At 54.7% G+C, this 25,329-nt stretch overlaps 2 protein-coding genes across 9 annotated transcripts in view; both read left to right on the top strand.

The window, feature by feature from the left end:
• The window catches only part of ELMO2 (engulfment and cell motility 2), a 38,373-nt gene extending 31,234 nt beyond the window's left edge, over nucleotides 1-7,139 (top strand). The window contains exons 16-21 of the mRNA XM_068565246.1: nucleotides 1,194-1,357; nucleotides 1,470-1,582; nucleotides 1,773-1,880; nucleotides 2,636-2,718; nucleotides 4,343-4,420; nucleotides 5,600-7,139. Coding sequence (XP_068421347.1) covers nucleotides 1,194-1,357; nucleotides 1,470-1,582; nucleotides 1,773-1,880; nucleotides 2,636-2,718; nucleotides 4,343-4,420; nucleotides 5,600-5,800 — 747 coding nt within the window. The 3' untranslated portion in view covers nucleotides 5,801-7,139. The remainder of the gene's footprint in view (nucleotides 1-1,193; nucleotides 1,358-1,469; nucleotides 1,583-1,772; nucleotides 1,881-2,635; nucleotides 2,719-4,342; nucleotides 4,421-5,599) is intronic.
• Nucleotides 7,140-8,767: 1,628 nt separating this feature from the next.
• On the top strand, nucleotides 8,768-20,824 carry SLC35C2 (solute carrier family 35 member C2). Of its 8 annotated transcripts, XM_068565726.1 has the most exons (12): nucleotides 8,817-8,835; nucleotides 11,604-11,683; nucleotides 12,298-12,679; nucleotides 13,068-13,218; nucleotides 14,185-14,248; nucleotides 14,902-14,974; nucleotides 15,506-15,674; nucleotides 15,751-15,834; nucleotides 18,153-18,328; nucleotides 18,876-18,999; nucleotides 19,419-19,548; nucleotides 19,877-20,824. In XM_068565726.1, exons 3-12 carry the CDS (start codon nucleotides 12,560-12,562, stop codon nucleotides 19,878-19,880), a joined length of 1,095 nt encoding a protein of 364 aa, XP_068421827.1. In that variant the 5' UTR covers nucleotides 8,817-8,835; nucleotides 11,604-11,683; nucleotides 12,298-12,559; the 3' UTR covers nucleotides 19,881-20,824. The 8 variants fall into 8 exon arrangements, with proteins under 8 accessions (XP_068421830.1, XP_068421823.1, XP_068421827.1 ...); XM_068565729.1 differs by lacking the exon at nucleotides 18,876-18,999 and having other exon boundaries at nucleotides 8,768-8,835; nucleotides 12,492-12,679; XM_068565727.1 differs by lacking the exons at nucleotides 18,876-18,999; nucleotides 19,419-19,548 and adding an exon at nucleotides 19,595-19,729.
• The last annotated feature ends 4,505 nt before the right edge of the window (nucleotides 20,825-25,329 follow it).

Consider the following 25,329-nt stretch of genomic DNA (forward strand, 5'->3'; position numbering starts at 1 on the left):
CTTCCTTCGGGGGCAGGAGGATAAACATAACAGTGATAGCTGTGGGTTACTGAGCACTTACCTGTGAGGCACTGTGGCAGTTTCGTGAACTGCAGATGTTGTGGAGACATCGGGGTGGATCCGCAGTGAAGTGCGTGTCAGGGGTACTTACCAGTAGCCATTTCTGGATGCTTTCTGAGTCCACTCTCTGACAGCACTGCTAGGCCCTCAAAAGCTGATTATCTAGGAGTTGGCTCTTTTGAAGCTGCTCATCTCATTGTAAAAAATTTGTGAAATAGAAAGAAGAAAAAGTTATCTATAATTCCCCTATCCAGCGACAATGACCATTTTTATCTTTCCCTCTAGTCTTCTTTTTTTTTTCTATTTGGTTGTGCCGGGTCTTAGTTGCAGCAGGAGGGCTCCTTAGTTGCGGCAGGCAGTCTCCTTAGTTGTGACATGCGAACTCTTGGTTGCAGCATGCATGTGGGATCTAGCTCCCTGACCAGGGATCGAACCTGGGCCCCCTGCATTGGGAGCACGGAGTCTTATCCACTGCGCCACCAGAGAAGCCCCTCTGGTCTTTTTTTTTGCTATAGATTTTTCCTTCATTGGTGGGGAGCTGACTGGATGTGCAGATGGTGTCCTGCTTTTTACTTAGCTGTTGTTTTAAGGGAACTAACACAGGTTTTGAACACACTACAGTGTGCCAGGCACTGTGCATCCAGATAGCGTCCCATATGCTTGTGGCAACCTCTATCGAAGATGTGTCTTCCTTTCTCTAGCTTTAAGGATGAGTAGGTGGGGCCCTGAGCATGTTGAGTGACTTGCTCAAGGAAAAGATTAAGGCACAGAGTTGAGATCTGAACCTGCTTCTCTCTGACTCCAGAATGTACGAGAAATAAAGCACTTGTCTGGACGTCCCTGGCAGTCCAGTGGTTAAGACTCTACGCTTCCACTGTAGGGGACATGGGTTCGATCCCTGGTCAGGGAACTAAGATCCTGTATGCCCCATGGTGCAGCCAAAAAAAAAAAAATCCATTTGTCACCATCCATCATTTGTCCTACGTAACTAAGAAGAGATAGTAGTAGAGAATCAGTGTTCTTACTCGCCCAGCAGATGCCTGTGGTACCCACCGTGCTCAGGACCGTGGAGGGCAGAGCCTGGCATCCGTTTATCAGACCAGGGCTGAGGCGGCCGCCTTCTTCTCTCTCAGGTTATGCAGGTAGTCCGGGAGCAGATCACTCGGGCTTTGCCCTCCAAACCCAACTCTTTGGATCAGTTCAAGAGCAAACTGCGGAGCCTGAGCTACTCGGAGATTCTGCGACTGCGCCAGTCCGAGAGGATGAGTCAGGATGACTTCCAGTCCCCGCCGATTGTGTAAGTGCCGTGATGGGGGAGGGCGGAGGGTGGGGCGTGCCAGCTCTGCCTCCCTTCAGGAGGCCTGCTGTCCCCGTGACCTTCTCCTGACTCCGGTGCACGTCCACTGCAGGGAGCTGAGGGAGAAGATCCAGCCTGAGATCCTTGAGCTGATCAAGCAGCAACGCCTGAACCGGCTCTGTGAGGGGAGCAGCTTCCGAAAGATTGGGAATCGCCGGAGGCAAGGTGAGTTGAGGGCCTGCGCGCTGCGCCGTCTGTCCCTACTGCCCGGAGCCGCCGTACTGGGCGGGGGGCACCTGCCCGGGCAGTCCCTGCAGGGAGCAGGCAGGGAACGAGTCGTCTTTTTGCCCCTCGTGTGCCCAGGCCTCTCCTGGAAGTGTCCTTGCTCACCTGCCTGGCTTCCCTTGTGTTCCAGAGCGTTTCTGGTACTGCCGCTTGGCCCTGAACCACAAGGTCCTGCACTACGGTGACTTGGACGACAACCCTCAAGGGGAGGTGACATTCGAATCCCTGCAGGAGAAAAGTAAGTTCATTTCTCTGTTGGGGTGTCATGGTAGCTGGACTTGCTGTCAGGAGACCTGACTTCTGGTCCTGGCTGCTTCAAACTGGTAATCTGGCCTTGGGCCAGTTATTTCTCTGAACCCATTTCCCCATTGGTCAGAGGTCATCTCCACCTGGCCTACCTCAAGGGGCTGTTTGGAGAATTCAGTGAGATCACAGATACGGGTTTTGCAGATTGTAAAGGGTGATACAAGACTAAATTGAAAGGCGGTGGTTAAGAGCAGAACCTCTGAAGCCTGACTGCCTGGATTCACATCCTGGCTTTGCTGTTAATTCTAATTAATTACAAGTTAATTCTCCCCTCTGCCTTGGATTCTTCTGTAAAATGGGAATAATAGCCACATTTCCCTCATCAGAGGATTGAATGAGTCCTATATGTAAAGCACTTAGAACAATGGCTGGCAGGGGGTAAGAGTAATTATTAGCTGCCTTTGCTCTGGTGGCCGTTGTCATCTTTATCGCCACGAAGTGGAAGTGAGGTGAGTGTCTGAGGCCCCCTTCCTTAGGCAGACAGTGCAAAAGCCCTGAACCCACCCCCAGTTAGACTTGACACAGCGCAGCAGGCCAGAGTCCAGGCAAAGCGACCACGGAGCAGGGAACCCTCCCTGAGCTCATACAGCCCTGTGGGTCTGGGGGCCGGGCCGTCCCTTCCAGCACTGATGCAAGGACCAACTTGCAGCATAAAGCTTCCAGAAACTAATTCCCCTCATTTATCAGTTCCTGTTGCAGACATTAAGGCCATTGTCACTGGGAAAGATTGTCCCCACATGAAAGAGAAAAGTGCTCTGAAACAGAACAAGGTGAGTGGAGAGGCAGCCCCGAGTCTGAGGTGCTGTCACGGTGATACGTGGAGCGTAGTCGGTGGTGGTTGCTTTCTAGGTGCGTGACCTCTCGCCCCCATGCTGTCTCACTTTAAGTTCATCCTGAATGTTTTGTTAAGAACGATTTGAACAGACACCAAGATAGACAGAACCCCCATAGACGCCTCACCCAGCTTCATCAACCAGGGCAAAGTCTACCCATCCACTTGTCCCTCTTCCCTCATTACTTTGAAGAAAATCTCAAGTATTACATCGTTTCTTCTGTAAGTATTTAGAGTGAATCTCTAAATTATAAGGACTCTCTTAACATAATCACAGTACTATTTGCACACCTAAAAGGAAATAAAAAGTTGTTATTTAGTATCAGGTATTCCATTGATGTTTGATTTTCTACTAATTGTCTTAAAAATGTCATCGTTTCTCTGTGTAAAAATATATGTGCTTATGTGTATTCACATGCACACATACACACATGCACACACTCATACCCACTTTGTTTGCTAAATCAGAATCCAAATAGGGTCTCTGCAGTGTGATTAGTCTTTTAAGTTTCTTAATTCATAAGTTCCCCCTCCATCTTTTGCAGCTCTTTTTTTTCCCCCTCTCTTTGCAGTTTATTAGTTGAAGAAACCAGGTTGCTTGTTTGGTAGTTTCCCAGAGTCTGAAATCTGCTGATTGTCTCCCTGTGGTGTAGTTGAGCCCATTCCTCTGTCCCAGATCTGTAAATTGGTAGAGAGATCTAGAGGCTTGATCCAGTTCAGGCTTGACCTTTTTATTTTGGCCAGACTCCCTCCTAGATGGTATTCTGTTCTATCAAGAGGCACATAATGTCTGGTTGTCTGTCTTTTTTGTGAGGTTAGCAGACTCTGGAGGCTCAGTGCCTCGTTTCATTAGTAAATTAAGGTTTGCAAACTAGTGATATTCTAGGGCTCTCATCCCTTTTATTAGTCGAACTACTTCTCTAAAGAGAAACTTGCCATCATCTACAGTGGTTTCCCGGTGGTACAGTTTATAAGAAGGGAGGATAAACGCTTGATTCTTTTCTTTTATGTACCTACTTTTAAAACAAGGACTTAGTCCCCTGGTATCATCCAACAGTGACCTATTTTGTGCATGTGTTTTGCTTTGTCTTTTAGTGGTATTGTGAACTCATGGATTTAAGCCTATTATATTTGTTTCAGTCATTACAGTTATGTTGTTGATGCTCAAGTCGTGCCATTTTTGGCCACGATTTGTTTTTGTTTTGGTGGTTTTTTAAACTGTTAAGACTTTCAGCTTAATTACCCAGATATATATATATAAGGTAATATACAGTCGTGGACTCTGACGTTCAAAGGTTCCGAGTGTTGAGAAATGATTTTTCTCCAATCTTAAAAAGTATCACCACATCCTAGGCATGACTTAGGTGGGTTAGTGAGGGTTGATTACCGGTGACCTCATCTCCAGCCACATTTGTGCATGAGCCCTGGGACCTTGATGACATCACATCTGAATCAGCATATTTGGCGATGGTTCCAAGTCACTAGGACTTTGACCAAGCTCTTGGTATGTAGGGCTTAGGCCATTCCCTTGCTCCAAATAACTGAAACCCTTTCTCCTTTAGGAGGTGCTGGAATTGGCTTTCTCCATCCTGTATGACCCCGACGAAACCTTAAACTTCATTGCACCTAATAAGTATGAGGTGAGCAGCGTGACGCTGCCTTGGACAGCCAAGCCTTCTCTGTGCCTGCAGCTGGAGGGGAGGAGTGGGCAGAACAGAAACATCCCCCTAAAGGCAGGGGCCCCAGAGGGTGATGAAGGCTGCTGGCACCAAGGATCTGCCATGCCGGGGGTCCTTCCCCCTGAGCTGGGCTCTCCAGGTCACTCTTAGCAGCAGTGGTAGGTTGTCGTTAGAAAGACAGGATCAACTAGGGACAACTTATTTGCCTGGAACTAGGAAAATGCTCCTCTTTTCAGTTTCTGCATGGCCACCCACCCAAGTGAGCCTGACAGATCCTCCCTCTCCAGGGCTCTGGGGCACATGTTGTAGTGGATCTGACCTGGGCTTTGAAGCCAGGTGGATCTGGTCCTCTTTACACGGGGACTACAGTTTCAGCCGTAGCACTAGAAGATGCTAGATATTGAAAAGCAGCTGTGGTTGAGAGCATACATGTCTGGTGAGCTCTGAGAGCCAGTGGAGGGAACTGGAGGTGGGGCTTCTGGAAGAGGAGACCCTTAGGCAGGGCCTGAGCTGCCAGTGGAGTTTGATTGGGAAGAAATGAAGAACTAGCAGGTGGGAGACAGGTGAGCAAAGGCAGGAAAAAGATGGAACAGGAGGAGTTAGGGAGGGATGGGTTGAGAATTCTCTGTTATTCCCTCTTTTCATGAGACCCTCAAGTTCAGTTTTTCTAGTACTTATTTTTAACATTTATTGACATGGTTTTTTTTTTTTTTTTTAACTTTTTTTGAAACAAAATTGAGATTCTACAGAGATTCCTTTTGTTTCCTGCCTTTTTACCTAATATGTGTTCCCCCTGACCATTACAAATTTCGGGGGCAATTTCAGGTTTCTCTAAAGAGAAACTAGTTGATGTCCCTGTTCTTAGTTCTTGTTTTGCTGTATTTATTAATTGCATTTTTAAAAATCACACTTCATATTATCTTAGGGAGTTTAAATGTAAATCCCTTACAAAAATCCAAAGGTCTTTTGAGAAAGTGAACGATCACCTCCCAGTTTACCTTTGCTCTTATCCCAGATAAGTCCTGCCTGTACTGAATAGGGCCCAAAGAGGCTGTGTGAGCCCTGTCAGCAAAGCGACTTTGGCAGGACCTCCCGCTGACCAGGGGCCGCCAGTGACATTTTGCAACTTGCTACCCACAGTACTGCATCTGGATCGACGGCCTCAGTGCCCTTCTGGGGAAGGACATGTCCAGCGAGCTGACCAAGAGTGACCTGGACACCCTGTTGAGCATGGAGATGAAGCTGCGGCTGCTGGACCTGGAGAACATCCAGATCCCCGAGGCCCCGCCGCCAGTGCCCAAGGAGCCCAGCAGCTACGACTTTGTCTATCACTACGGCTGAGCCCAGAGCCGGAGCTGACGGTACCCAGCAAGGGACTTGCGGCCCAGGAGGAACACTCACAGTCTGGTGCCTTGTCTTTCGCTTGTACAGAACCTATAGTGACCGTGGTGGCCAGTCAATGCCAGTCACTCCTCAGACCCACCTCGGGCCACCCGGAGCTTCCTCTTGGTCCCTGCCCACTCTGAGTCTTGAAGGCGGGGTGCTCTGCCCTCCCCATCACCGGGGAGCCTGGGGTCGGGCCGTGAGGAATAAACAGCAGACGCCCTTGCCTTCCAGGCCAAGAAACTGCTTCTTGAACCGGAGTTAACAACGGCCACTCACCTTTTCTTCCTGAGCCTGCTCGCCAGTTGCCTGGATCCCCAAGTGGGCGAGAGCTGGCCCAGGAAAGGCTGCCCCAGAGGACAGACGTGCTGGGCATGTTGAGAGCCTTAGAGAGGCTGCCTTCGGGTGACCCGGGCCTGTGTCTCAGATCTAAGTGGAAGCCCTGGCCTTTGCTCAGTAGATGCCTTGCCCTTGCTTTTGCCGTCTTCGTGAGGGCTCACCTGGCTTCGTCCAGGGCCAACGTGCTGCTGAGGTTCATCTCTGACATCTCTGGTCTCCGGAGCCACCGGATCCTCTTGCCCACGCAGTTGTCTGGGCAGATGGACGTGTCTCCCTACAAGCTCTGTCTCTCATCCTGGCAAGTCAGAGACATGCAGGCCAAGTCCCACCCTCTTAGTCTCAAGGAAGAGCCCAGATGAAGCCTGGGTCTAGACTGTGGTGAGGTCACTAGATTCCACTCCCCTCCCGCCCCATTTATATCTTTTCCTTCCGCAGGGAGAAACCTCCCACCTCACCTGAATTGCGGCCCCTCTGGTTGCTTTCCTTTGGCCTTCCAGACATCGGGAGGTTAGCCTCCCTTGCTCCCTCCCCCAGCGCTGTGGTTTCTGTCATTGGCCATGATTTCAGGGAGCCAGCTGGGGCCAGCGGAGGCCACAGCTGTGCCAGTGAGGCTTCCCTGGTGCTGTAGCACTTGTAAACCACACGCACAGCCCGTCTCCTTGGACACGCGTGGACACAGTGGCGTGCAGTATTGGTAGCCTAGCGTGGTGGGTACTGCCCAATGAAGAGTGTACTATATATTTTCTTTACTATAGGCCATACTTATACAGACATGTATATATATTTATATAAGATCTACCTATCCTAGGATGGAACGTTTGAGGGAAAATAAAATGGGAGGCCAAAAAAAAAAGAAAAAGGTGACACTTCCAGTTGTGAGCCAAGATTGTAACCTGAGAGCGGCCAGGAGCTTCCTGTCAGTAACCATGTTTTCAATAAATACTCTTTCATGTACAAACTGGTTCCCATTAACAGCTGTTTCTCTGTACTTGCTCCCTGCCCAAGGGAGCTTTCACCTTGACAAGCGTTCATTTCACTGTGTCTGGGAGACGTTGGAGAGCTCCAGCTAGAGCCCTCAGCCGCCTTCCCAGAGCCCCTTCCTCCTCCTCAGCGACTCTGCCCCACCACGCACATGCCTGCACACACATGTACGCACACACACCTGCCTGCTGGTTAAGGATGCTCACAGACTGTCACACCAGGACAAAGTGCTTTCCACTCAGGCCCGCCCGGTATAGCAGGGAAAGGCATACTGTACACCCCCCGAGGACATGGCCTCCCTCTCCTCCGCGCCAAGGACACAGCCAGGGAACAGCTCGAGTACTTGTGCCTGACAAAGAAGACATGTTCTTCACCCTGTGTGTTGCCGGTGCTTAGTGCCCAGCCTGCCAGCTGGTGTTCTACACTGTCTCTGTCGCTCAAACCTCAGCCTTGGTAGCCGGGAGGCTTGAATGAGGGCGGTGATGAAGTAGATACTTTATCTTGCCTCTGAAGGAGAAGGGGGTGAGGACAAGCGCTTTCAAAAGGCACGGAAAGTACACGCAGCCTTGAGGACTCAATAAAGCCAAGAGCTTGGGTGCGATTGTAGGTGTTGGTAAGTGCCGAATGAACGAATGCCTGGTGATGCCAGCTGGCGGGGGCGGGGCAGCAGCGGTCTGCATAAAGAACTGCTTACACTCTGGCCTTGAGCCTTCTGTTCAGAGAGGGCAAGGGAGCCCAGCTGAGTCACTTGCAAGGACTCCTGTTTGCAGCCAGCCTTAGAGCCACAGATCCAGGAGGGGCAAAAAGTCCCAAACTGGGCTTCACTCTGCAACCCTAGCCTGCCCTGGCCTAAATGGTTCTCTCTCTCGACCTGCTCTGCCCCTTTTAATCCATCCTGAAAGATGAGTAAGACCTCAACTCCCTAGCTGGCACTCTGGGGACTACTGCATCTTGCCCCTTGGCTACTTTTCCAACCATGGTTTTTGTTAACTCTCCTTATAAACAAGTGGACTCCAAGCCAGGCTCCAGCCTTCTCCTCGCCTCCTCATTTCCTCTTGTCTGGGATGCTCTCCCCTTACTCAACTTAATGAAATTAAGATCATTCTTATAAAGTTTTCAGGCACACGGAAGATGTTTCACAAATGTTTATTATTTATTCCCTCCCATGGATCTTGTAAGTCCTAAAATTTAATGCCTCTGACATCAGTCGCCAGCTGGCTTGAGCTCCCAGAAGAAAAAGCCCAGGAGAGATCCAGCTCGGTGTTTCCATGGTTGCCCAGCACTGGGTTGGAATACGGTAAATATTTAATTTGTAAGTAGGTGATTGTTTTCTGGCTGCCCGCGATGCGCAGGGCTCTGCAGCAGGCACCGAGGCTCCAGACCGAGACCCTGGTTGAGCGCAGGAGACACTAACAACCACCGAACGAGGGGGAGCTCGGCGTCGGGCCTCAGGGAGCTCCCGAGCAGCGGAAGCGCACAGCCCTGGGCTCCGCAGACGGCACAGGAGGACCGGCCCCCGAGCGCCGCGCCCGCCCCCGACACCGCCCCCGCTCGGCCCCCGGCACCGCCCCCGCTCGGCCCTCAGCGGCTTCCGGCAGGACTGCCCCCACGTGGCGGCGCTCGGCCTCGCACTTCCGGCAGGAGGATCCGGGTCTGGAGCGGCCGCGGCCGAGGTGAGTGGGCGCGCGGCGGCCCTTCTGCGCGCTCACGGGGTCGGGGGGTGGACCCGGGCTGGGCTGGGAGCGGGGTCCCGGCTTGGCGACGCGCGCCGCGGCTCGGGGCCCCCCGGGGAGCTCCTCATCCCGGGCCTCAGTGTCCCGGTCGTAGAGGGGCCCGGGCCTCCGCTCGTGTGCGCTCGCCCCGGCGTTTCCCGAGCACCCGCGACGTTATCCAGGCGGGCATCACGCGGACCCGGCCCTGCCCTTGGAGAGGCCGCATCCCGCGGTGGGGTGGGAGTCGGGGATGGGCAGTGAACACGTGGACAAACAAGGAGACGTCAGGTAGTGGGAGGTGCCACGAGGATTAGGAGGGCTCGCCCTCGCCCAGGATGTTCAGCCAAGCACAGGTCTGTGGAAGACTGTACTGGGCAGAAGGAACAGCAGATGCAGAGAAGGACACAGGCTTGATGTGTTGGACAAACGAGGGGCCAGCGTGGCGGGTGGGCGGGGGCGAAGATGAGGTTGCAGATATGGGCAGAGGCCAGAGGGTGGAAGGCCTTCCTCTTGGGCCTGCTGAACGGTGGAGGGAGGGCATGGCAGTGTTGGAGCAGGAACCACACCGGAAGCCACATGGTGCAAGAAGTCGATTCACAGGAGAGTGCAGACTGCCCTGGCATGGGAGCCCTGGGGGAACCACAGGGAGGGAGTGCCAGGAGAAAGCTCCCTTAGTGCCAACACGCCCCGTGGTTGCCTGTGGGACATCAGCAGTCGATCTCACCAGGGAGCCGTTTTGCCCCCAGGTAACAGTTGGCGACACCTGGAGACATTTTTGGTTGTCACAGCTTGGGATGAAGGGGAAGAGATGCTACAGGCACCTAGTGCGCAGAGACCAGGGATCCAATGCACAGGACAGGCCTTCTCCCAACAAAGAATTATCTGGCCCCAAATATCAATAGTGCCGAAGTTGGGAAACATTGGTATAGAGGAAAGAGCGTGGGCCTGAAGTTCTGTTGGATGTAGGTTTGGTGCCCCCGTGCTCCACTCTCTGGCTGGAGGAGAGGAGTCAGACTGTGAGGGGTGCAGGCAGAAGCAGAGAGGACCATATAGGAGACCAGTGCATTGTGTAGGGCAGGGAGCATGGTGACTCGGACGGTAGTGGTGGAGGTCAGGAGATGGGACCTTATTTGGGATATTTTTTCAAGATAGAGGTGACAGTATTTGCTGATTGAATGTGGACCGAGGGAAAGAGAGGAGTCAAGGGTGAGAACAAGATTTCTGGCCTGAGTTAACCAGGTGATGGTGCCCCTGGCTGAGGTGGGAAGAGGAGGTTTGGATGGAGAGTGGATGAAAAACAGGAGTCAGCCCTGGACAGGCTATGTGTGAGACACCTGACGTTAGACATTCAACCGAAAAGGACAAGGAAGCAGTTGGATATTCTTGTGGAGTTGAGGAGGTCGGAGAGAGGGATCCACATTGGGGAGATGTAAGCTCACATTTCAGGGAATGGGACCACATGAGATCACCTAGCACAGCGGTTCTCAACCCACTGGATACAACACCTTCTTTTGAACGACAGATATTTCAGTAACAACCCCCCTTATTATTCACAAAGGAAATTTATGGTTAATGAAAATGGCCTACACATAATTTTTTTTTAATTGACAATGCCCTAACCATAATATAAAAGAGAAATAAAAGGAAGGTAATTGATAATAAAATGTTTCAATATGTGAGTTCCTGGGCCCTGCGATACTAGAAGCTACAAAGAAGCAGTGGGCGCTTTCACCTCTGGTAGAACCTCTGGGAGTGTGAAAGCCACAGCACAGGTGGCTGCAGCCATGTCGCGTTGGCAGCTCGAAAACCACGCCTGCTGTGTCGGTAGATGAGGTTGTTTTTCCAGACTGGGAACTCGTGGTACCGTTTTATCAAAAACTGTTCAGTCTCCCCTCCGTGTACGTGGTATAGGTATTATTGGACATTTTAGTGCCTAGGAGACCCATGGAAAATTTGCTCTGTGTTACATGTGAAACAAAGCTGGGTTGTAAGTTCAGGGAATTATAAATAGATCTTTCACCTCTGTGAATGTTGAAGTTATGCAGGGTGCCGAACAGTTCTTAGTTATGTGGACTGTTTCCCATATTCCCGACTCACTAAAAGCTAGGAGAGTCTCCCCAAAACAGCACAGGTTTCCAGAGTTTCCTGAAGAGAGCCACAGCCTAAGGTGTCCTCTGGGCAAAGCCTTGTGCCAGCTCCCAGTTTGCCTTGGGGAAGGAGACACGGTAAGCCAGGTTCCAGAGTACAGAACTGAATGTGATTTCTCCTTTTAGAAAGGACCAGGGGTGGGGGAGGTAAGGTATGTCTGATCGGATGGTTCTAGGAAGGCTTCCAGAAGGAGGTGGCATTTCTGCAAGGGGGGAATGTCTCAGAGGAGGAGATGAGGCAGCAGGTGGGTCACACTGGTCCCGAGTCTGCCTGGTCTCCCCGAGCCTGCGTGCTCTGGACACTCATTAGGCTTGGCTGGATTGATAGGGAGGCAGGGAGTGGTTCCCTCTGGCAAGACCCTCAGGCAGGCACTGCCTCCATGGGAGTGGTTGTTAGAGGCTAGGGCATGGGAGGTGTGGCTTTTCCAGTTCGGTTTTTGTTTTGTTTTGTTTTGTTTTTTTGGTCATGAATTTATTTTTCTGGTAAAGGATGTAAACTATGGCATATAGACTTAGCTCAAATTCTGACTGACTGGTAGTTGACACCCTAGTTCTGACCAGTTCGTTTTCAACGCCTTAAAGCCCAGATCCATCTTCTGAAAATCACGTGCCCTTTCTTGCATGGAGCCATCAAGCCATACAGGGAACGCACAGTGTGCCAGGTGGGTGTAAGCTGACATGGACACTGGCTCCGGTGTGCTCGGAGCGCACAGCCCCTTGGGGGACACAGCCTCACACAAGCACGATGAAGGAAAAGTAGGGGAGCCGTGGCAGCAGCCTGTATCTCAGGGGGGCCCATGGGGAGGGCGGGGCGGTGCTCCCTGAGGAAATGCCATTTGAGCTGAAGATAAGTAGGATCTGCTGAGGAAGGAATGAAGGGTGGGCAGAGCGTTCAGCTCCCTGGGGCAGCAGGAAAGAGCCCGATGTGTTTGGGAAAAGGAAAGCCCTGTGGCAGGACGAGGACACCAAGAGTCCGACAGGGTGGAGCAGGCCTTCTGAGCCAGGGAAGGGTTTTGGTCTTTGTCGTAAGAGCCTGGGAGCTACTGAAGGGCTGCAGTCTTCTCTGACATGATCAGATTTACATTTTTAAAAGGTCACTCTGGTGGAAATTCATGGAGAACAGCTTGAGGTGACAGGAGAGTGGACGTGACAGGGAGCTGTGAGCCCTGCAGTCCTGTCCGCTCCGCTGCACTCCCCGCGGGCCAAGGCTGGGGTGGACACGTGGGGTAGCCCTCCCCCTGCCAGAGCCACCGGAACGGCCTTTTCCCCCTTCTAGCCTCAGCCCTGGGATCCGGCGAGTCATGTACACAGTTGATCATGGAGAGGGTCGGCTCGGGCCACCAGCCCCTTAGGTGAGGACAGAGTCTGGGTCTCAGGGGACGCTTCCCGATCATGGAGGCAGCGAGAGCGCCAGCCAGGAGACGCGCTTGTTGAAAGTCACGGGTCCAGCTCGACTGGCCCTTCCTGCAGGCCCTGCGGGCATCTTCAGGAGAGGTCCGCCCCCACTGACCAGAGCCGGGGAGCTGCAGCTTCCACGGATGGGGAGGTGGGCCCTCGACGTGGCCTTCGTGTGGAGGGCGGTGTTGACTCTGGGGCTGGTCCTTCTCTACTACTGCTTCTCCATCGGCATCACCTTCTACAACAAGTGGCTGACCAAGGTAACGCGGGGGCCCCGCCAGCCCGGCCGGGTGGGAGATGGCTACGGCCAGGACTACAGCGCCCCCCAGTATTTAACAGCGGGTGGCATGGGCTTCAACTAGTCACACTGGAAGCCACTCACACCAGCGACGCGACAGGGCCATGCCAGGGATTCCCCTTAAATATTGGGATGGAGGGGAAATCAGGAGAGGGGGAGACACTGAGGATGAGCTGGGGAGACGTGGGGTTCCTAAGGCCCCTCGTACACTGCAGTGCCCTCGTGAGCTGCTGAAGCAGCGCCCCTCCACCAGGTAGAGGCGAGGAGGGAGGCTGGAGGCAGGAGCCAGGGGGCCGGCAGCAGGCAGTAACAGCGCCGCCGTCTGTGCTCTGTGCTTGGGCTCCGTGCAGAGCTTCCACTTCCCCCTCTTCATGACCATGCTGCACCTGGCCGTGATCTTCCTGTTCTCTGCCCTGTCCAGGGCCCTGGTTCAGTGCTCCAGCCACAGGGCCCGCGTGGTGCTGAGCTGGACCGACTACCTCAGAAGAGTGGCTCCCACAGGTACGTGCCCACGGGGTGGTCTGGGAGGGCCCTGGAGGCAGGAGGAGGGAGCTCGGGAAGCCAGAGGCCCAGACCAGAAGGAAGGAAGCCTCTGTGGCTTGAAGCTTAGGCCCTCCCCTCTTCGCTCCTCTCGGCCGCCTCCCGCGCCCGCCCCGGCTGCTGCCTCCTGCTGCCTCTTACTCCGGCCGCGCCGCAGGGCGGGGATGGGGGGCCGGGGCGGGGATGGGGGGCCGTGCAGCAGTGGCCGGTTGTTCCTGCAACCTTGAACACACACACCGAGCAGGTACCAAGGCCTGGAGATAGTAGTGAGCAGGGCACAGGCGCCTGCCCTCGGGCGGCAGAGGGGGTGCCTGGGGGCCACGGGGCACAGGGGAGGGAACCGGCTGGCGGCCGGGCGAGAGGGTTTCGGGAGCAGGGGCTGAGCGGGCTGAGACCTGGGGCGGGAGTTGAGGGGAGGCACTCGTGTGCCTGGGTCAGGTTGCTGCGTGGGTCCGAGAGGGAACTGAAAGTGTCTCGAGAGGCTGAGTGCTCAGCGTTGGTAAGAGGAAGGGGGAGAAAGGCGGCCCGAGAAGGTGGCGGTGCCAGATCCTGGAGGGCCAGGTCCTCCGGAGCGTGTGTTTCACCCTGAGGGAGGCGGGAGCCACTGCAGGGCTTCCAGTCGGGGAGCCTCAGGGTCCGATTGATACCGCTCCCTCCTCAGGGGGATGTGCCAAGTATTCAGCAAGTGGGGGCCGCAGCCCGCAACCAGCAGGTGGAGGATTGCCGCCCCCTCCCCTTCTGGCGGGGCCAGGAGTTAACCCTTCAGTTGCTGGGTAGAAAGGGAGGCGGGGAGGACCCCAGAGAAGGGCAGGCCTACAGGCCAAGGCAGGGGGCACTCAGGCGCCTCACGGAGAGGTGTGCTCACCGCTGGCGCACCCGTACCGGCCTGCCCTGGCTGCGTGTCCGGTGGGGCCCGTGTCTCTGCAGCACTGGCAACGGCGCTTGACGTGGGCTTGTCCAACTGGAGCTTCCTCTACATCACCGTCTCACTGTGAGTACCGGCCACGCCCGCCACCTCCCTGGGGGCTCATTCCAGCAGCGTGTCTGTGTGCCCCGCCGACGGGCCAGCCGTCACACTGCCCTCTGGGACCCAACCCCCTCGCTCTCTCCGCGCCTCCCTGGCACCCAGCAGCTCGCCTGGAAGTCGCCAGCCTCTGCAGTAAGCCAGGCACGGAGGGGGTGTTGTGCCTCCCTGCCAGGCGGCCTGGGGAAGCCGGGGGCTCAGACGGAATGGTGACAGGGCAGCGGAGAAAGGGGCACAGAGGGGCAGGCGGAACAGTTATTTCTTGTCTCAGATTTTGCACTTCAGCGAGCACAGTCTCTGCTTTCTCTCTTTCTCCCCTTCTCTCATTCTTCCCGCCTTATCCTGGTCTGCACTGAGGAGTCGGTAAATAACAGGACTCAGAAAGCTCAGTTTCTCCCTGGTGATAATCAGAGGCCTCTTAGGCATAGATTTCTTCTGATTAAAGGTCAGGTATCAGCCCAGATGACTCAGGCCGCCTTCCTTTGGTCTTTGTATCCAGATTGCCCTGCTGCCCTCAGGGAAGTCCGGGGTCTCCCCCTGACCCTCTCCAGCCCACTGATTGCGCTGTGGGTCCGCGCCCCCAGCTGCAGCGGTATGTCATGGGTAATCTTCCCTCGCAGGTACACGATGACCAAATCCTCGGCTGTCCTCTTCATCCTGATCTTCTCTCTGATCTTCAAGCTGGAGGAGCTGGTGAGGCCCCAGCTTTTCTTGTGTTCCTCCTGCCCCCACAGATGCTAAGAATAGCAAGGGGAACCTGAGCAGTGGCTTGTCACTGCGTGTGGCCGAGGAGATGAGCCCAGCCCAGGTGGCGGTAACTCGCTGAGGAAAGACCTAGACACAGGGCACTACTGAGAGTATTTAGAAACTGGTATGGCAGGAGCAGTGACCAAAGGAGACAGGGTTCAAGGGGCAGCGGGTCCTGCAGGCTCCCCGCTGTACAGCAAGAACCCTTTGCTTCCTGGGTCCCGGGGGGCCATTGGGGCCACATGGGGACCTAGGACAGCTGTAGGGACGCACTGCCGTATTTCAGGATCTCGGTACATGCTAGCTGGATGTCAGCCCTGATACATCGACGGGCAGGGGCTGGCCAGGACCCCAGGGTAGGGCAGGTGGAAGGGTGTCTTGCCCCAGGGGCAGCCAAGGTGGCTGCTGGCCCCCAAACTCCGGGTGTGATGAACTTGAGACCCCCAAGGTGGTTGCAACTGCTCCCCATCCTTTCAGCGTGCGGCGCTGGTCTTGGTGGTTCTTCTCATCGCCGGGGGCCTCTTCATGTTCACCTACAAGTCCACACAGTTTAACGCTGAGGGCTTTGCCTTGGTGCTGGGTGCCTCGTTCATCGGGGGTATTCGCTGGACCCTCACCCAGATGCTCCTGCAAAAGGCGGAACTTGGTGAGTGAGGGGCCCAGGCACCAGGCGGGGTGGAGGCGGGCCGGGCCTGGTGGCTCACCCGTGTCCCTTTCTGCAGGGCTCCAGAACCCCATCGACACCATGTTCCACCTGCAGCCACTCATGTTTCTGGGGCTCTTCCCTCTCTTTGCCGTATTTGAAGGTACGTGGGGTCGTCCACCTCGGGGGCACCTCAGTGCAGCAAAGCTCCCATCCCCGCTCCAAGCCTATCACTGTGGTAGCTGCAGAGGTTACGGAGATCAGAGATGGTGGTCTCTTCCCTGGCAGTGCCTGGTTTGGGGGCTGGACAGACACTTAAACCAAATGGCTGGAATCCAGCACAATAAATGCTACGTAGAAAGCGCGTGTAAAATACACCAGGCGGTAATGACGGTGAATGCAGACAGCCCTGAAGGTATGCCAGGGCTGTTCTGATCGATTTAAACATATTAACTCCTTTAATACTCCCCCAAAGCCTGTGTGCCAGTGCTGTTACTGCCCCATCGTGCAGATGAAAGAAACTGAGGCAGAGAGAAGTAGAGATAGCCTTGCCCAAGGTCCCATGGCTCATAAACACACCTGAATTTGGATCCAGCAGCTGGCTCCGGCGTCCTTCCTCCTAACCATGATGGGTTCTTTCTTTTAGAAGGAGCACAGGGTCATGAATTGCTCCAGGATGGCGGGGTGGAAAGGCAGGTCAAGGCTTCCCAGACAGTGTGTCTTGGAGAATGAACGGGATTTTGACAGCCTGCTGGGGGCGGGCGTCCCAGGAAGGGGGAACAGTAGGCTCAGACGTGGGGAGACGTGTGGGGGATTGGCCTCGGCCGAGGGCACATTTCTGGGGCAAGGGAGAGGGGGAGGGGAGAGGGCGGCACACAGGAGCCCAGGCAGGTGAGCAGTCCCCTTCGGGGCTGTCGTCTCCCAGAGCAGAGGCAGGATGATGTGTCTAGGCTGGGGGACTGGGGGAAGGGGAGGCAGGTGGTGCCACCGCCTTCCTTTCCCCCGTGTTTTGGAATTAGTCTTCATCCCCTACCTGTTTATCCTTCCTCTCAGAGTCCCTTCTGTCCTCGGGGTCATTACAGAGAATTCCGTCCCACATCCATTTAAGTTCCAAGCAGTGAAGTGTCTCAGACCTCTCGGAGAAAATTATTCTGCAGCTCCGTTGTCCAGGAAACTTCTTTTCTGCAGCCTCATTTTTTCTTCCCTTTTAAAATCTCTCTCCATTCCTTCCTTATGCCCCCTGCACCAAACGCTGCACTCTCCCTCCCTTCCTGGGTGTTTACACCATTCCCCACCATTCTCTGCAAACCCTCATCCCAGAGCCCCTGGTGGTCATCACTTAGCAGAGCTGCATGGATTTAGCTCCTTTAATCTTTTCTGGTAAATTAATCCCCCAAGCGCCTTCATTACTCATGTTGCTCTTCCCCGAATTGCCTTCAGTTTGCCAACGCCTTCGCAGTACTGCTGAGCCCAGCACCAGACAAGATGTCCTACCTCGGAAGGCTGTTTGCCCGGGGGGACTGCCCCTCTGCATTTCTTTGGCGCTTTCCTCCAAAAATCTCACAGTACTCGGCCAGTCTCCTGCTCCCACAGGTGTCCATTTGCCGAGTCTGGGGTTCAGCTTCACGCCTGCTTCTATACCAGGGGCCCTTCCTGCAGGGAAAGGAACCATTCTCTCAGATGACCAGTGTTGGAGGGCCAAGGGTCCTCTGAAAGTCTAAGCGCAACTTGGTGCGTGGAGGCCTGTGTGGGTGTCTCTGGAACAAGGGACCGCGGTTTTGTCATGTCTTTGTACGCGTGTGTGTTTACTTTTTGAGAACTGTTCATCAGATTATATTGTCCGGTCTAGTCCCAACCCTTTCATTTAATCAGTGGGGAAACTGTGGTCCAGAAAGGGGGCATGTCTCGGCTAAACCCCACAGCTATGTAACTAAATGGAGAAGGTTTGTACAGATAGAGTTTCATCCCTGTTTAGAGGTGACCCACCTGAAATTAAGGTACTCCTCCAGTGGCCCAGGACATTGACAGTCCTCATGTGATGGGCTGTCCCGTCTCTCTTTGGCCCACTGGGTATCACAGCTGCCAAGGCCACATGAAGTCACCCTCCCCCACCCCTGCTCCCCCAAAGACGGGTAGGTACACACGACGTATGAAGGAGCAAGGCACTTCTGCCCGATTTCCTCTGCAGTGCCAGCCCGCTCTACTCTAGCCCAGAGGTTCAGAAGCCTCCCCATCGCTCCCTATAAGGATCTCTGGCTTGTATTGCCCCGGGGCTTCCCTGGTTTCCCCAAGTCTCAGGCCACCTCCGTGGGATTCTCTGACACCTTCCGTCCTCGTGCTCAGGGCCTCAGACAGGCAGCAGGTGTAGTGAGTGTGCAGTGCAGCAGTGGCAAAGCTCACCCGGCCACTGGGGAGGGTGAGGCCGCCCAGGCAGGCACACCCAGGACGTGGCCTCCCACTCTCTCCCCCCATTGCTCCCAGGTCTCCATTTGTCCACATCTGAGAAGATCTTCCGTTTCCAGGACACGGGGCTGCTCCTGCGCGTGCTTGGCAGCCTCTTCCTTGGCGGGATTCTCGCCTTTGGTTTGGGCTTCTCTGAGTTCCTCCTGGTCTCCAGAACCTCCAGCCTCACTCTCTCCATTGCTGGCATTTTTAAGGTACAGTCTCGGAGGTGACTCCAGCCCTGTCTTAGAGGGGAGACCCCTGAGGGTGTCCCAGCTCCTACATCCCAGAGCCCTGCAGAGAAGAGACGGAAGTGCCTAGTTAGGGTGCTGCGCACTCTGCTGTCACCCGCACTCCTTCCGTCACCGTGGCCCTCCGAGGCGGGGGTGCACGTCCCTGCTTCACAGATGGGGCAACAGACGTGAAGAGGTGCTCGTACCCAAGGATATGCGGCTAGGAGGTAGCCGAGCTGGGATTCGAAGCCAGGTCTGACTCCACTAGGCCTGGGATGCCTTTACGTTTTACCAAGAATGCCAACTCTGGCCTGGAGCCAGGATTGAGAAGCCCCCAGTCAGACTCATTAGTGTAGAGGTCTGTGATTGATTGGCAATGTCTGCCATGGGCGCAGTAAGGGATGGTTTTATCACGCGTGCCTTGCGTTCGCCAATCCTGCCTTTACTGCTGTCCAGCAGCAGCCTTACCCTCTCCTCTCATCGCGTCTCCCCTTCCTTCCCCCACCCTCTCTCACTCTTTCCTGCTCAGGGCCATGGGCCAGGCAGACACCTAAAACCAGAAGAGTATAGGGTTCCCCGAGGGTCTTGCCAAGCAAATGATGAGGCAGAAGCTGTGCTTCTCAGAATGAATCATCTGACGGGTCCCGTTTGCGGTCAGTGTGTATGAAAAACCCCGTGACCAATGTGTGTCCTGTAGAGCCCAGTGTGACTTCACTCCCCTGTGGCAGCAGAGGCTCTCCATCCGCAGGTGCCTTCTGGAAGGGCAGCTTCCTTCATTCCTGTGGGCATGGCTGTGGGCTTGATAGCCTGTGCTCCCAGCCTGGATTTCTTTGCTAATCCCGACCACCCTGTGAAAAGCACCTCCTCCTGCATCTCAGTAACACAGAGGGGGAAAAAGCGTCACAGGCTGGTTCGCTGAGCTTGGGGAGGCTTCCGCCTTTGCCTTGCAGGCCAGCCTGCCCAGGCCCCGGGAGTTTTGGCAGGTCTGGGTCTACCCTGTGGGTGTGCCCGGTGCCCCTGCCCTCCACCTCCTCCTCCTGAGCACGTCCCCTTCCTGCTTCTCCGCCCCCAGGAAGTCTGCACTTTGCTCTTGGCAGCTCATCTGCTGGGCGATCAGATCAGTCTCTTGAACTGGCTGGGCTTCGCCCTCTGCCTCTCGGGAATATCCCTGCACATCGCCCTCAAAGCCCTGCATTCCAGAGGTAACCAGAGCCCGTCTCCTGATGACATTTTCCCCGTGACTCTTAGCCCCGCAGGTTCCCCTCCGCCAGCCCTGCCAGGAAGAGGCAGGTGGCTCTTGACTCGCCAAAGCAGTTGCGGTCTGGTCTGCACAGTTCAGCTGCCTCTGCACCGGCTGTCCCTCTCACTGAGGAAGTTTGCCTGGTGATTCGCCACCGCCACTCCTCCGAGAAGTCACAGGGACCATCTCCAGGGGGCGGGTGGGGGCCTGGGGGCCTGAGCACATGCTCACATCAGGCCACACCAAGAAAGCCGGTCCTGGGTCTGTAACTGGGCTGCCTCTGCCCGCAGGTGACAGCGGCCCTAAGCCCCTGAAGGGGCTGGGCTCCAACCCCGACCTGGAGCTACTGCTCCGGACCAGCCAGCCGGAGGAAAAGGACAACGAGGAGGACGAGGGGTACTTTGTGGCCCAGGGGCAGCAGTGACCAGCCAGGGCACCAGCTTGGAAGCAGGCTGCTCCCCAACCTTCACACCTGTCGGCAGCTTGGGGACCCGGGTGGCTCCTCCCAGCCGCTGGGGAGCGGCAGGCCGGGGTCTCCCAGGCTGGGCCTCGAGAGCATGTGACCACGTGGTGGGCCAGGGCAGGGAGCTGGTCAAACAGGGGTGAGCGCCAGGCCAGCCTCAGGCCTGGCCGGAGCGAGGCCCAAGCCGTGCTGGCGTCGCAGCCACTTGCCAGGCTCTGAGAGCCAAGGTGGTGATTTCAGAGGTATAACCGGGTTTGGACTGCGGGGCAGCTAGGAATGGGAGATGGAGAAGATGGGGCCTCTTCGCCTGGAGAGCGTATTTTCTCAGAGAGCAGATCTATTTATAGTTTGGAAATAAAGGGTTTACGGTCTGCTGGCCACCTTGTGTTGCCTGGAGGTATGGGGGCAGGCAGGGCGGTGTGGGCCTGGCCTCTCCCCTCCTTTCCCTGCCTGGGGCCTTCCTGGGGGGACTGGTCATACTCCAGGCCTCCCACGTCTCTCGTGCTCCTGTTTGAGCCCCAGTGCCCTCTCTTAGGGCCCCACCACACCTGCAGGCAGGAAAAAATAGGTACTGAGTTTCATATTCTGGGGACTTTAACGCTTTCACAGCCTGATTTGAATATTGACTCTGTCACTTAACTAGCTGTGCGACCTTAAGCAAATTACCTAACCTGTCTGTACCATGGTTTTTTCATCTGTGAAATGGGGATAATTATCTCAGAGTTGTTCTGAGGATCAAGTCAATATTGGTAACAGATTAAATGTCATTTAAGTATGTATTTTGAAAATTCTTTAACAGCCACAGGACCGAGACCCTTAATGAGCGGCCATGCTAGGATTCCCGGCCAGGACTGTATGCCTGCGTGCTTGTCCATGGACCATACACAGAAGGATTATGGGCCTCTGGGACCTGGGCCTTCTCACCTACCTTGGGAAAGCCGCACCACCCCTCTAGACTGCAGTCCTTTTATAAAATGGAGAGGGAGGAGGTGAGATCCCAGCTCTGATGTGCGATGGTTCTGAGGCCTGGTCTGCTCCTGTGAGCTGTTGCCCTGCCTTGTGAGAGCTGCTGGCCAGTGGTCCTTCCGGGCACAGGTGCTTTTAGGCGCTCACAGCAGGTGGCGCCATTGCACCATGCTTCGGCTCCTGGAACTGCCCGACCTGCCACCACTGTCCAAACTCGGGCAGGGCTCATGGGAGGAGGACCCACCCTGGTGTCTTTGGGTAGAGAGACTAGGATGGGGCTTGTTGTCAATTGTTCTAATCAGATCTGAGCCACACCAGCCCAGTCCATCAAGCCTAGGAGAGCGTTAATACTTTAGAAATGGGTCAGCAAACTTTCTCTGTAAAGGGCCAGATAGTAAATATTTTCCATCTGGGGGCCATATGGTCCCTGTTGCAGCTACTCAGGTCTGCTGTTGTAGCAGGAAAGCAGCCACAGACAGAGATACAGAAGCAAAAGGGCACGGATGGCTGCGTTCCAGTGGAAGCTTGCTTATAAAACCAGGGTTCAGCTTGTCGGCTGGAGTTTGCCAACCCCTGCTGTGGAGGAGTCCTTAAGAATGACTGAGTCCCACTCTCAGTCTTACGGCTAGGGAAACTGAGGCCCAGGAGGGCGCAGTGACTAGCCTGAGGTCTCCAGAGCCTCTGGCTCAGGAGGAGTTAGAACCAAGGTCTCTTGCTACCAGTTCAGCTTCACAATGCAGACTTCTCCTGCAAATGGAGGTGTGACACCCAGGACTCCTCTGAGTGGTGTCTTAGACGGTTCCCGCACCTCTGCCCCCCTCGGATTCTGCCAGCTCAGAGGCTAGCATTAAAGGAAGCTTGTGTTCTACACCGGATGACATGGGGAGAGCCAGCAGACGGAAAGAACCGGGGTCCCCCCTGCCCCTGCCCGAGAGGCTGCTTGGGATGCAGGATGCTCCGGCGGTGGGGAGAGGCTGCCAGAGCCCCGCTGGCTCAGGTGGATGAGAGCTTCCTGTCTGCTCCTCCCTCCATCTCCCTCTCCTCGCACAGGGAGCAAGGTGCTGTCTGGTGCAGTGATTATAGGGTGCAGAGCGGGGGGCCCCCACTACCTGCATGTTGGGTTCAATGACAGCCCCTCACTTAGCAGCAATTGCCAGCCAAGCCTGGAGGAGGGCTCCCTCTCCTCCTCCCCCACCCAGCCCGCCCAATCGCCTGGCCTCCAGGGCCAGCCAGCGTCACCCTCAGCTTTGAGCCCTGGAAGCACCCATGCTGTCTGCAGCCATTGCATCCCAGGGCTGCAGTGTCACCATGGCAACTTGGTGCTTGCACAGGTTGAAGGAAGCTGAGGATGTGACTTGTCTCTCCAAGGCTGTGGCATCTGTCCCCACGAAGCCTCCAGCTCCAGGGAGGAGGTGCTGACCTACAGGTTTGAGTTTTAAGTGCTTACATGGCCGCCGCCTCTCCCAGGGGCCTCCAGTGGAAGGAAGGTTAATGCCCCCAGTACATGAGGATGTCTGCAGTTGGGGGGCGTGGTGGGGGTGAGAACGAGCTGGGGTTTGCCTGTGGGAGAAAGTTGAGACATCAGGCTGGACCTGGAATACCTTCATGTTAATTCTGGTACCTCCTCTGTCAGGAGGGCTCAGGGGATCACCTCCATCTGTTCCTGCTCCGTTCTGCTGAGAAAAAACTAAAAATTCCAGTGGCTTGAGAGCAGTTACGTGGCACCAAGAGAATTGTCTTCGTGGTACTTGCCACAGCCTGCTGCATCGGGGACTAGTGACGGACCGAGTGGGATCCCCACTTTGCAGTCCAGAGAGCTGAGGGTGGGGACTCCCAGATCATCCATTTGGGTCGACAGCATTCAGTGAGCGCTGGCTGCGTGCCAGACACCGCCGGACCTGGGATAGAGACGTTTGTCCTTGGAGAGACGGCAAATGGGGCCATCATTCCAGCCCAGGGAAGTGTTGAGGCGCAGGGGACGAAGGAAATGGGGAGGAGAACTGAGTGGACATGCACCGGGCACCTCCTAGGCCTCTCACGTCGGTTATGTAATCGCTAACAACCCAGTGCAGTAGGAATTGATTGTACCTATTTCACAGCTGTGGAAACGAAGCTCGTAGACGTTAAGCACAATAGTGCCTAAGAACACAGCCTCAGCACTCCACTAGACCTGGGTTCACATCTCCCCTTGGCCCTGAGGTGAGCTTTGCGTCTTGGGCATGTTGCTGATCCCCCTGAACCTGTGTCCTTTTTTATAAAGATGGAATGACTATATATATATATATATATATATATATATATATATATATATATATATATATATATATATATATATATATATATATATCTCCTAACGAAGCTATTGTGAAGATGAAATGAAATCATGTATATAAAGCAGTTAGCACATACTGGGCACGTAGTAATAACCATTCAGCAAATGTCAGCAATGGGGAGGTGACATAACTTGTCTGGGAGACAAAGCAAGTGAGAGGAGGAGCAAGCATTGGAGTCTTGGCCTTTTGAGGTCACCGTCCCTGCTGCAATGCCTGGGACAGTGGACACTTAATAGATATTTGTTTCACGAAGGAGTTTCCAATAGTGGAAGCTAAAGTGAGGGTTTTTCTGGGTTCCGGGGACCAGTCTAACTTCTAAATGATTTGCTCTACAAGAAAAGGCTGTCCCTCACCACCACCCATCCCTGCCAGCCTCCGGCCTCCCAGCCATCCCCTTGAGCCTCCACCCTAACCACACAGCACTGACATCAGCCGGGCCCCTTTGACCTTGCTTTGTAGTAACCAATTAGCTTGACTTCTGTTCCCATGGTTATGTACACTTCCGTTGGCAACTAGTTCATTTCCCCAGAAACGGGCCCACAGCCCTGGTCCTGCTGGCATCCTGCCAGTGGGTTCATCTTTTTCTCCTGGATGTCTGATGAGAACTGTCCTGCTGGGACAACAGAGGGACAGAACAGAGAAGCAGGAGAAAATGCATTCAATAAACGTTTCTGGAGCATCTACAACACGCCCTGCCCAGTGAGCGCCGCTGGAGATACAGGAGGCATTAAGGTGCTGTTGCTGTCCCCCAGGAGCTTTTGCAGGGCTTTTAAAAAAAAAAAAAAAATCTCATGGGTCCCCTGGGAAATACACTCAGAGGTAAAGATTAAAGTGTAAGATGTTGTTTAGAAAGTGGTCTTGGGAAAAACACCTGTGGAAGGGAGGCAAAGGAGGCAGGTCTCGGCAGAGGGAGAAGTCGAGCTTCGAGGCAGTTCCGACAAAGGCCTCAGTCAACCCCGTGGGGAACTTTGGAGCTGGGATGACCCTTCAGAGTTGTCCCAAGTTGGGGTGAGAGGTTCAGGCCTTTGCACTTCCACATTGATCTGTCTTGGAATTGGGCCTACCCTGGAAGGAGGCACGACCTCGGCAGTTTTCTTCCAATCAAGACAATCTCCAAAGAGGGCTGACAGCTGAGGGCTGCCTTCCAGCCACGCTGGGGTAGCAAGTCTCTCATTCCCAATGGGGGGATCTGAACATCGCATCACAGCATCCACCACACGTAGGGTCCACAGTCTGGCTTCAGGGACGACCAGGGATCCCTGAAGAGGGAAGCAGCATCTGGCACATATATCACTTTTCCGGGGGAGGGTTCCTTGACCCCCAAAAGATTAAGAACCACTAGTCTAGGGAAAGCCAGACTTGTCCAAAACTTCAAAACATGATCAGAGATGCACACTAGTGGTGCTCGATGAGTATGAATGGATGGATGGATGGGTGGGTGGATGGATGCCACATAGAAGAATGTATGGGAGGCAGAGAGAAGGGAGCAACCAGTTCTGCCTGGGGCAGGAGGAGAGCAAAGATTCCCAGGGGCAGCTGACCCTTTTGAAGTGAGACTTGAAGGCTGAGTAGAACTTGCCAAGCAGACAAAAGGAGATAGGCATACCAGACAGGGGCAAGAGCAGATGCAAAGACCCAGGTATGAGCGAACATGGGGATGGTGTGTTTCAGCACCGTAGGGGTTAGTTCACCATGGCTGGCCACAGGTGCACATGGGTAAGAGGAGGGGGAGGGACGTGTTCTCCTTTAAAAAGCCCACAGGTTCCAAGGAGGTATCCTGATGGGAACCACTTCTTGAACAAGCAGGTATCTCCCCTCCCCCCACTAACACTTAACAATTGCCCCAGTCTCCAGGTGGGGGGAGGGGGAGGTCCTAAAGATAATCCCACGCAAGTGTAGAGCATCTGGTCTCTTACCACCTCCTTTCCCGTCCTCCTTTGCTCCTGCAGTCCATTCCTGAGAGGTCAGTGTTACCAGCCAG

This window comes from Eschrichtius robustus, chromosome 16 (genome assembly GCF_028021215.1).
Source record: "Eschrichtius robustus isolate mEscRob2 chromosome 16, mEscRob2.pri, whole genome shotgun sequence".
NCBI lineage: Eukaryota > Metazoa > Chordata > Mammalia > Artiodactyla > Eschrichtiidae > Eschrichtius > Eschrichtius robustus.

What these genes read in the sequence shown, in the direction of transcription:
- SLC35C2 (XM_068565729.1), top strand. Translation starts at nt 12,560, where the DNA reads ATGGGGAGGTGGGCCCTCGACGTGGCCTTCGTGTGGAGGGCGGTGTTG. An exon ending in CTCTACATCACCGTCTCACT is followed by an intron (nt 14,249 to 14,901) that starts GTGAGTACCGGC and finishes CTTCCCTCGCAG; the next exon opens with GTACACGATGACCAAATCCT. An exon ending in CCTGCAAAAGGCGGAACTTG is followed by an intron (nt 15,675 to 15,750) that starts GTGAGTGAGGGG and finishes CCCTTTCTGCAG; the next exon opens with GGCTCCAGAACCCCATCGAC.